Source organism: Papilio xuthus, unplaced genomic scaffold (genome assembly GCF_000836235.2).
Source record: "Papilio xuthus unplaced genomic scaffold, Pxut_1.1 DF827679.1, whole genome shotgun sequence".
Classification (NCBI taxonomy): Eukaryota; Metazoa; Arthropoda; class Insecta; order Lepidoptera; family Papilionidae; genus Papilio; species Papilio xuthus.
In genome coordinates this window covers 291743-303652 of record NW_013530970.1, presented here as the reverse complement: position 1 = coordinate 303652, position 11910 = coordinate 291743, and the positions used below count along the sequence as shown (strand labels likewise).

General features: G+C 34.8%; 3 protein-coding genes across 3 annotated transcripts in view; all 3 read left to right on the top strand.

Annotated features, from left to right (window-relative positions):
• The window catches only part of LOC106117539 (uncharacterized), a 3129-nt gene extending 2410 nt beyond the window's left edge, over positions 1-719 (top strand). Inside the window, exon 2 of the mRNA XM_013311901.1 lies at positions 669-719. Coding sequence (XP_013167355.1) covers positions 669-719 — 51 coding nt within the window. The remainder of the gene's footprint in view (positions 1-668) is intronic.
• A 6747-nt stretch (positions 720-7466) lies between these two features.
• On the top strand, positions 7467-9021 carry LOC106117939 (uncharacterized oxidoreductase YxbG-like). Its single transcript, XM_013312462.1, has one exon. The coding sequence runs from the start codon at positions 7640-7642 to the stop codon at positions 8393-8395; it is 756 nt and encodes a 251-aa protein (XP_013167916.1). The 5' UTR covers positions 7467-7639; the 3' UTR covers positions 8396-9021.
• Positions 9022-9539: 518 nt separating this feature from the next.
• Positions 9540-10534, top strand: LOC106117936 (17-beta-hydroxysteroid dehydrogenase 14-like). Its single transcript, XM_013312461.1, has one exon. It carries the CDS (start codon positions 9645-9647, stop codon positions 10401-10403), a length of 759 nt encoding a protein of 252 aa, XP_013167915.1. The 5' UTR covers positions 9540-9644; the 3' UTR covers positions 10404-10534.
• Positions 10535-11910: the final 1376 nt, after the last annotated feature.

Genomic DNA, 11910 nt, shown 5'->3' with positions numbered 1-11910 from the left:
TTGTGTCGTGCCATCGCATGCCACCGGCGCGCCCTGTTCGTATAGAGCACGATATGCAAATATGGGACATAAAGGTAATATTTCGTGATAGCGGCGCGGTAATTAATAAAATATGTTCTGTTCGAGGCATTATTTGGGCGCGGATTCCGGCGAACGGCGAACGGCGACTAGACGTATTAGACGCGATTGCTTCGCCCGAATGATTTATGCGCGGGCGTGACTCTTTGTTGACCTTAATTATTATTTGATATATGTTCATATGTATTTGAATTATTTTATTATTCGTTACAGCTTTGCATGCGACAAGAAACTAAGGAAACAATATATGTTAAATCCAAATAAAACTTGGAAAATTGACTTCCAATGTTAAAATGACGCTCTGTGCAATCTGGTTCTTATTAAGTTCCAACTCTAAGAACGAAATAGTCTATTTCCAGATCAATACAATTAAGCATAGTTATCTTCTTTATAGGTGGTGGCATATACAGCTTTGGGTTGACTCAAGGGACGACTCAATAATAGCCTATAAATGTGATTCATGTCATTGTTTTCAATTACAGAAATCGATAAAAATAGTAATTACACGTCTGTAATGAGTCGTATAAAATCAACATAAGTATTCGTACCAACATAAAAATACAAATGTGTTTAACGAGTGCTTATATCAGCATGGTCGGCAGTTGGTAGCACTGTGGCGTGGCGTGCTCGCGGTCAATTAACGCATCGGGAATTTCGGTTCCAGCGACATCAACTTAATTTGATTTAACGATCGAGTTTTCGGCAAGAGAATTGTTAATGGACGAATGAGGTGTGGTGTTTGGATTAGGGGAAGCAATCACTATGTTCGCAAAATTATGTTATTTACAACGAAAAAAAATAAATGTAAAAGATAAAATAACACAGTTTGTATTATGTAGATAACTCACTTTATAAATTAAAATACAATGTGTAAGGTAAGAAATACTCCGTACTTGGTGGTTAAAGAAAATATAAGGAAAAAAATACACTATATGCTATATAAATGTTTCAAGATGTCTTGACAGCTCCAACTTCGCGCGAGTCACTGCGCAGAACACAATTGTTGATGTATAGCTGGGCCTGCGCAGCGCATTACCTTGACGCCAAGATATTTGAAAAAAGTTATACCAAATATAAATAAGGAAGTAATGCATCCCAGCTCTCCTTTAGTGGAAATAATGGCTTATTAAATAATTATAATCTTTTAATAATAAATTAAGCAACGATATAATTTATCCGATCACATCATAGGTTCGCGTGATCAACGTGACGTCATGACGTGACAACTTTAACCCTTTTTAATCAATTAACAGTAACAGAAACTAACTATTAACAAACACTAAGTCATGGTCATTTCTTGAAATCATATTACATTTAAAAGGTGCGGCAAAATGTAGGGATTTGTTATAATAAAATGTACCTTATCTCACGACATGACAATGGACGATTTTTTTTTAATTTCAGTAATAGAATACGTAGCATTTTGTTGAAAGTATAACGTGATTAGTTAGTTTTGATCGCAACAATTTTATGTTCATATGAATAGTTGAAATATTCAATTTTACTAAAAACAATACAGTTAGAAATAAACAAACATTTAACAGACACGTAAACACTAAAGAAATGCACAAATTTCAGCGGCGAAGCGAAACTCTTTTCAAAACATCCCAATTCGCGACGGCAGCAAGCTTCATTGAAAAATAATCCAAGCCATACGCAGGTTAAAAATACGAGTCCTCTGGTACTCGGGCACTCACATCTCGACATCGGTCGTTCATTTTTGATGAGGAATCTTTTGATATACCCTCCCCCGGCGACCCCCCTGACTCAGATAATACGCGAGACACACTGACGCATAACATGGCGAACTTTTGACTTAAGATTTTTGTTCAACAATGGCTTCGTCGGCAGTAGCCTTGCATGCTCAAACGAAGATAAACAACATCATCATTCCGTATTTGTCTCATGACTTGACTTCAACGAGATCCTAATTCATCTGTCGCTTTTACTAAATTGTGTAGACATGTCAAAAATTGTGCTTTTAACTGCAATAAAAAAATATAAAGCTTATGATGAAAGACAATATTAGTATAAACTTTTATATATAAATTCGTTGTCTAACTTAATGTACTGTTAATAATTATGTTAGAAAAAAATTACAATATTATCCCAAGTGATATTTTGTTCGGCAACATTATTGACCGTGTGTCACATAGAAAAACCCCCACTCAGCGTTGGTTGTATTGAAATTTTTGAATATGGCAACACTCGAGCATCCGCCACTCGAGTGTATCCCAAAATTTTCGGCGTAATTATACAAGCGAGAGCATCTCGATTTTAGTTCGGTGCAGCTACGCTCGCCGCACGGCGTTGTCTGCGCTTTTGTACTACCAAAATGATACATAAGTTAAACAATTTCTAATTGCGATGTATTCGTTTAATATCTTACATAAATATAATTAATCAATTGAATTCTAGTTTCTGATCTACCAAATCAAATATAATAATTCGTATACTTATATCTTAGAAATGCAATTTAATTAAAAAATAAACTATCGAATTTTAAATAAGTGATAATAAATCATATAAACTAGAGTATAATTTAAGCTACCAAATAACTATACGTATACGTATTTTACTTATGTGATTGTTAAGTAAAATGTCTATATTTCTACCGAATAATTTATGTAACACAGACAAACAAATAAATATTCTTTTGGAAGTTGATAATACCTTGTGGGAAGCGAGGACTCCAAAGAGAATCAGCCATGTCGGACGGTTTGAAGTGGCAGTTTTATTTCCGAAACGAATGTAAAAAAACTCTTTTAGAAATACCACAAAGATGGAAACTCTAAAATACATTGCTATTTGAAATATATTTTGTATTTGTTACTTGAAAACATAAAGTCAAACTTTTTAATTGAATTAAATCCTGCATCTATTTGTCTGATCGATTTATCCTTATTTTATAATACAGTCTTCACAGGATAAAAGATAAACTAAAAGAGTGATGAGTTGGTCACATCGGTTACATATTTTTCAATAAGTACGTTTAAAAAAGTAAGTTAAGATTAATTATTTAAGCGGACAATATCGAATCTATCTAAAAAAACAAACGACAAACGTCCACTTCCATATATTATCAGTTTCATAAAATTCTATAAGATTCATGATTTGTAAATCATAAAGTCATCACATCTAGAAAGACATAATTCTGCGACTGAATCTAGTTGTTTTATTGGCCAAAGTTAGGGTTCAAGTTTCATGTGTCGAGTTACAGCTTTTCTTTTCCTTTTGCCTCACCACAGTGTTCTCATTTCCTGCTAATATTTTAGTACGACGAATATTCTCACGGGATACAGATGCACAAAGAATAACTGTTGCATCCAAATTATAATTACATATTTACATTTAATGGAGCTTATTAGAAAATCCGTGATATCTATCAAAACTAAATGTTTGAGTCATCGTAACCTAATAATATATAATAATTTGAAAAAAAAATATTGCCATATTCTGCCACAATTTGAAAACACTTGAATAATTCCTAATATCCACTAATCTTTCTAATATATAATACGTATCAAAGAAAATAATCCTCTCTTATATTTTACTTCCTTCGCTTCAAAATCAGTTTGAATAATAAACTGTTTTGTTAATAAATTTCAACCCCACGCATATCAACTACGAAAACTCCAAAAAAACTTACCCGCAAATATCAGTCTTATGGTTTGACAGATAGGTGACATTTGGGCGGGAAAGCGAACGTATTTACGCGCCATTTAAAATGCAAAGAAACAATATCGAGTATGCATATTGTATTCGGTCGGCACCGCATCAGGATACTTTACGAGCGCACAGGGAAATACGACAATATCTCTTTTTTGAAAACAACACAAAATAAAGAGTCTGAAATTTATTATATAGCATCAGACGCCATTTTTAATCACGTGTGAGAGCAAATGCTGGTATATAAAACATCACGCATTTTACAATTTACACATTATTATTATAAATTTACTTCTTTCTTTTTGGTTTCAAACGTAAGTTTTTTTTAAACCTATATTTACATGGGTCTTTTTCAAAAATTGATATTGTATTTATAAAACTCAAATCATTCAAAACGATTCAACCAATAACACCCCTTTTTATGTCATGTCCAAATCGAACAAGAGAAAATATGTTTTCCAAACACAACCCTCAGGGAGGTCACGATGTTCAACAATTTTACATCAAATTCTATTCAATAGCAGGAAATATTGTTAGGGTTATTTCGAACGGCGAGGGGAGACAGCGCACTGCCCGAATATGCTTTACAATATTAAGAAATGTTAAGAGGATACTTTCCAACACCCTAACATTGACTGCTTTTATTGCTTTAAGATGTTTATTCGTTAAATCAACCATTGCGTACCGAGACCCAAAACCTCTGTATAAAACATATCGTCTTCCCTCTCATCATCTTTGACAAAACAGAGATACCAATATGTTCTAAACGGGGTGTTTCTCAAAAACTCATAGTCACTTAACGAAACTACAGAAAATTATTTAAAAGGAAAACAAAAGACTGGCGTTTGGCGTTGTCCGTAAAATATAAGAACGTGTTGTCACTATCCGCAGTGCTGTGCCCATAAAAGCATTGTCATTGCGTGAAAACGAATTATTAAGGGGCGAAATGCAATTTCCCCGTCCAAGGCAACGGCCAATATGTCTCGCAGACTGAGGCGCGGACCAAATGAATAAAAATCAACCGCACGGACGCGGCCGTTTGTTACTTCCCGCGCAAACTGAGAGAAATGCGCTCCGTCCGGGAGGGGTACAGGGGAGGGAGCGGAGCAAATGTACTCCCATCCTGTCACTATCAAAATAAAACCTCTTTTGAAAGTTATTCTCATTTGCGTGATATATTTATTGATTGAAAAATTAAGTAATTTTTGGATTTCTTTTAATTATTCGCTAAATTCTAGTATGTAGTCACTTCATCGAATTTTGCACTTCACTAACGTCATCACTATTGACCTTTCGTAGAATAATCTAGAAGGGCTTTCAGCACTTCTGGTACTACAGATTCCATGTTGGGTTCCATTTTCGGATTGCATTCCTTGTTGGGTAGCAAGCATTGTTGGATTCCATTCCTTGTTGGGTAGCATTGGTTAAATAATAACAGCTAACCAACTTTCAGTTATTTTTTTATAAATTAATCTAGTTCGCAATAAACTAACTTTATATAAAAGTGTATTATTATTTTTCTGTTGTTAACGCAGTGAACAATATCTAATACAAAGCGCTAGACGGAGTAGGAGGACGGTACTCCACTAAGCGTTCGAGTTTCAGTTTGACTGGCTTCCAAATGAGAAAAGTTCCCGACGAAATGTCGACGAGTCAATATTAACTATAAACCTACAATTTTAACTCATCGCCTACGTTAAAACACCGCTGCTCTATTTCAAACTTTATTGCCAGTACTATAAGGTTTAATAGATTAGATTGTTATAATTTTCAAATAACATAGATGGTTGGTTTTTTCATGCCGCTTACCGATAAAGTTTTTTCTAATAAGGTTGGTTTAACTGCATTCATTTTGTTTTGTTAAGGTAATGAAAATGATTTTTTCAGTGGAACGTGCAGCTATCGAGTGTATTTCTCTGTCGGTCGCTACAGTTCGAATAACTTTAATTAAATTGTCATCCCAATGACGTCATAAACCTTATATTATTATGTAATAACATAGTTTATAAATAAATTGAAAAGCGGACCTTTATGAAACAAACCTGAGATTTTAGAACAAAGATAACAGCGTTAATCAAGTTAAGACCATAACGTCACAAGTAAAGGCCGGCGCAGATTAAATTTATGCCCCCCTAAAATAATTAATTCCCTTTAACTTCATTAAGAAACCCGCATAGGTGTAATTACAATGAACCAAGGAATCTTAATTGTCGAATTGAGCTTGTGACACACTGCCTTCAATTTGACTGAGCGCGAGAAAGCTCAGCCAAACTTTTCTCAAAGACCTTAGGAACAACTAGACCACTTTTAACGATGGAACTGTAGCTTACATAAACCGGTAGGAGTAGTATGAAAAGTCACAAATAATTCTTAGTAAATACCGTTATTAAACAACAACAGAGAAAAGATTTAGAGGAATTTAATTAGCACATTTCATTCATTGCTTTCTCTATTTTAATTTAGTTAATAGGAGTGATAGATTCAATATTTTAACGGAATATTTTAATTTACATTTAAGAATCTGTTTTTCAATCTTTACGTTCGTATGTCCTACATCCGCGTGTTATTCATGATCATAATGGAATGAATGTGTGCTGTCGGTCAGGGGGCACGGGGCGGGGGGCACGGGGGCACTGTCAGGCGACGCAACAATAAGACATAATGCGTCCATTGTGCGAGCGTCTCAAGACAAAGCCGTGATCCGCGCCGCGGCCGGCCATTCAATACCCAGAACGGAATTAACGACTAAATGCGTTACCGACTAATATGTGCTAGATTAATGTTGTGTGAGCAACGCGCTTTGTAATTCAGTTCAGTTCAGCTTCTTACTTAGAGTTGAAGAAATGGAGATCGACATGGTCAAATTGACCATATATCAGTGGTTCAAGGTGTCAAATGGTCATGGTTTTAAACATATATAGTGAAAAACACCCCGAAGTGAGTCTCTTTTCCACTGTCTTTTATATATAAAATAAATTGACTCATTTTATAAAACAGAAAATGACAACCTATTTTATTTAACTTTTAAATATGATTTTTTTTTAATTCTTCTGCTTTAGTTTAGAAGAGACATTATTCTAGCGTTCAACTATTAGGTGTTTTTGTCGTCTGTACAAGGAAATACCAGTGCACTCCTAAATAACTCAAAGTGTCAGGGACGCTGAATTTATCGGAGGAGCGGCGTAAGAGTAGAAATTAAGCTGAATAATCGATCTTTGCTACACGACGGACGGGCACAGTGAACGACTCCAAAAAAAGTTTATAATCTATGTGTGCTAAGCATTTTGTAGCAACGTGTTGAGTGAATTATGCATCCCATCTCTTTGGTAGACAAGGAGTTTGCGTTCTGCCAAAAAGGTGGCATACTGGCCACTAAGACCTTTGCCTTTTTAGTTATAGAAAAATATAAAAAAGTATAATCGCGCGGGAAATCGAGTAATAATGAAATGTAGTCGTGAATAGAGTTTAATGGAACGTTAATTTAAAGTTTTATTTAGTTTATAATAAGGATTTAACAACTTATTAACAGTATTTTAGGCTGCCGTGCTGTTTTTAGTTTACACAACCTGTTTTATGGTAACTAAAAAAACTATTCCAGGTCATGTTGATTAATCTTAGTGCTTATAAATAGGTAGTAATAATAGTTATCCAAGGACTTGTACGGGTTTTATTCCTCTTAATAATCAACAATAATTAATAAAATAAATAGAATCATCCGACAAAACACTTTGTACTTGTATACACTTATCGCTATCAATTACTTTATCTGAATGACAAGCAAAAAATTACGAAATATACGCACACGCACATTTACATAAAGTATATAATTCTGTGCCAACAGATATTACGACAGTATATTTAGGCATAGAGGTGAATATTACACGAGTTGAAAATGAGTTTCGTTAACAAAGTGGTGATTGTGACCGGGTCCAGCTCCGGTATCGGGGCCGCGGCGGCACTCGCGTTTGCTAAAGAGGGCGCTAATGTCGTAATAGTGGGACGCAATGAAGAGAAAATGAAAAATGTAAGCGATAAATGTGAAAGTTTTGGGAAGAAACCACTGGTTGTTAAAGCAGACGTATCAAAAGACGATGAAGCTAAGAATATAATAGATGCAACGATAAATAGATTTGGGAAACTGGATGTGTTAGTTAACAATGCCGGTATGTTTGTACCCAACGATATTACAAGTGACAATTTCATGGATGGATACGATCGCGTTATGAACATAAACTTACGAGCTCCAGTTTACTTAACACATTTGGCGATACCACATCTTATTACAACTAAAGGGAATATTGTCAACATATCAAGCATAGCTGCAACTTCCACATCTCTTGCTTCAACTATTTTATCATATTATATATCTAAGGCTGGACTGAATCATTTTTCTCGTGGCGTCGCACTAAAACTTGCCGAGAACGGCGTCCGTGTTAACATCGTCAGCCCGGGGCCGGTGCGCACTGATATTTTGGACAATTCATCAGGGTCTATAAATTGGGATAGCTTTGCAGAATCTACTCCTTTAAAACGTGTCGGTGAACCTCAAGAGATCGCTGATCTGATCCTATTCTTAGCTAGCGATAAAGCAAAAGGTATCACGGGATCCGAATTCGTATCAGATAACGGTTCTTTACTTGTACAATAAAGTAAGTCAAATAAATGTGATTATTGTTCGTATACTTTTAATTCATTGAACGCGTTTGCAAGATTATAATAAAAAATTTAAATGAACTCGCGCTGTTTTAATGAACACATTATATGTTCTAAAATAAATTATCAGAGTCGATTGGCGATTATTTACGCTGTTTCAAGGACATCAAGAAGTCTATAAATAGATACTAACTAAACCGGAGAATATTTTTTTAACATGTAAGCGTCGTGAAGCGTTACGTTATTGTCGCGATTGTCGCATATATGTTGTGATTGAGGTTAGGTTAAACTATTAAGTATTTCGCCACTTTAGAATAAGTTGGTTGCTTTTGTCCGTTTATATTATTGTCTCTTTCTTAAGAGACACTACTTCTTGATTTTGTAATAGAGTTTTGTTAGAGAATGTCCAAGTAATTCTATAATTTATTCTGTCGACCATTTTTGATTGCTATTGCATTTACGGCAGGCGCTTTGATTGCTAAATATAAAAACAAAATTTCTACTTAATTGTAATTTATATCTGTTGAGTTTCATATTTATTCATTTTTGTTATTAATATAACATTGTATCAGATGACGTTAGTTTGAAAAAAACGTTGAATAATAAAAGCAATATACAGTATTTATGTATTAATGTTCCTCTCAGTACTTGTAATTTATTCATAACAAAAAACTACTCATTTTAAACAGTTATAAAAACTGGTAAATCATAAGTAACAATAAAATAGTACCCAGTGTGCTTCTGCTATATAATTACGAGAATGATGAGCCAATATTTGTTAGGAGTACGGACAGGCAAAACGGAGATATCGGGCAAAATATTTACATTCATTGGTGGAGTATGTTAGAAAGAGAAAAAAAATAATTTTATCAGAAGCGCCAACCTTTGCGATTATCATCCATAATCAGTGCGGTAGCTATGTAATCGGTTCTGATAAATAGATTACTTTTTTTTTATTAAAATGATGATAAATCTATACAACTATTATTTAAAAAAAAGGCATTTATTAAATTGATTTTTTTAAAAAAAGAAGAACTCTTGACAACACATGAGCAGAAAGAAGTTTTGAAAATGGTTGTTGAAATTGATAAGTAATGTTTTTTAAAAGCTAAAGTTAGCATACCCGTATTTCCCGATTATACTCTATTAAGTTACGCAATTATTTAGCTGTTTATAATAGTTGATTTGCCATTTATGAGCTCAGTATTAAAAACAAAGCTGATAAGTGCGCACCTCGCAACAAAATGAGTTTCAATAACAAAGTGGTGATTGTAACCGGGTCCAGTTCCGGTATTGGGGCCGCGGCGGCAATCGCGTTTGCTAAAGAGGGCGCTAATGTCGTTATAGTGGGACGCAATGAAGAGAAAATGAAAAATGTAAGCAAAAAATGTGAAAGTTTTGGTAAGAAACCACTGGTCATTAAAGCGGACGTATCAAATGATGTCGACGCTAAGAGAATGATAGACGAAACTATAAATAAATTTGCTAAATTAGACATTCTGATCAACAACGCAGGTATTGCGGAACAAGATGAGATAACAAGTGATAGTTTTATGATAAGTTTCGATCGTGTGATGAACATAAATTTACGTGCAGCGGTGTATATAACGCATTTAGCTGCACCACATCTGATCAAAACAAAAGGAAATATAATCAACATATCGAGCATAGCTGGCTCTACAAATGCAGGTTCCACCGCACTTACTGCATATTGTACATCGAAGGCTGCACTTAATCATTTTTCTCGGGGCGTCGCGTTGAAATTATCTGGACATGGCGTCCGTGTGAATATCATCAGTCCAGGACCGGTACGCACTGATATTCTAGACAATCTATCCATTCCTAATTTCAATTGGGACACCTTCAAAGAGACTACGCCTCTAAAGAGATACAGTGAGCCTGAAGAAATTGCTGATTTAATCTTGTTCTTGGCCAGCGACAGAGCGAGAGGCATCACTGGATCTGAATTTGTTTCAGATAATGGTATTTTAGTGAAAAATTAAGGGACAAGTATAACAGAAGTTACTTAAATAGATAACGTTGATATGATATACAAGTATTATCTAAATCACAACCAATTGCTAAATATCTCGATTGTAAAATTTTATATGTAAAATATACAATAAATTACTGACCATAAACTGTTGTTTTCTTTTGTTGCATTATACAATTCACATCTATTTTTTTTTTCAGAGGGGAATGCTTTATGCATACTCCGCGCCCCGGGGGGGACGCGGTAGTTATGTGGGATTGTCCTCCATAGCGGAGGCATACCCACTAAACCCCTCTGTTCCTCCAACGCATCGGGACGGGACCACGGGCACGCTTTCGCTCTCTTCCGCGCCCCAGTCTGATACAATCCTCATCTATTCATTTAATTGGAAATGAGATGACGATTACATTATGATATATTATAAAAATAAAAAGTAGATACGTCTGTCCTCGGCGGTATTTCCAAACCGCTACGACTTAAAGTCCTTTAAGAAGCGAGCGTATCACCATTCCAAAGGCCGGCAACGCATCTGCGGTACCTCTGATATTGCTGATGCCCATGGGCCACGTTGAACACCTCGGTGTTCCCGCTGCTCGTTTGCCCCCTTCTGTTATAATAAAAAGTGGACGCCGCGCCGTCACAAAATAGCGGATGACACATTTTTGTACAAGTGCCCCGACATCAAAATTAAAGATAAAAAGATTTGCCTAGTAGAACAACGTTGTAAAATCCAACTCTAGTAGGAAGTAGGAATTGGATTTTTTTATATTATACTTGTTTATTATTCAATTTAATAATGTTTTGTAGTTTGACCTTTTCAAAATCGAATCTGAATAGTAAATTAATAAGATGAAGAAAAAAACACTTCTAACAACAATATTTTTATAGACAGCATTTTTTCTGATAATAATTCACGGAGTTGCCTCACCCAAAGGTCATAATGACTTATTGAAACTTTGCTTAATATTTTTTTTCTATACAACCTCTACTCTATTGTCCCAAGGACTATAGAAGTGGAAACGCATAAAAATATTATTTGATATTATTTTATTTTTTCATCGTTTTAAATGATGTCACGCGCCGATTGTCGTAGCAACTCAAATGGATCAAAGTGTCTTATTGTTTGTTCACATTTTAACAGGCTATCGATAAACTGCCTCCTTGCTACTGATAAATTAGTCTGGAAACCTTGTACCCACTTATCGTAATTACTTTTATTGATTTTGCTTAATGCAATCTATAGATATTATGTTCTTATCTTACTAATATTATAAATGCGAATGTTTGGATGGAATGTTACAAGATATATTTAGAACGGCTGTATACATATCGATGAAATGTGGCATAAATGTAGAACATAGTCTGGAAGAACACATAGGCTAGTAATTAGGTTTTTTTTTTATACCGCGCGCGTTCGAAGTCGCAGAGACAGTTAATATACTATAGTTTGATAAGAGTAATGCAAATAATTATGTATTTGTAGATTAAAAAAGTATTCAGACGATGCATAAATGAAT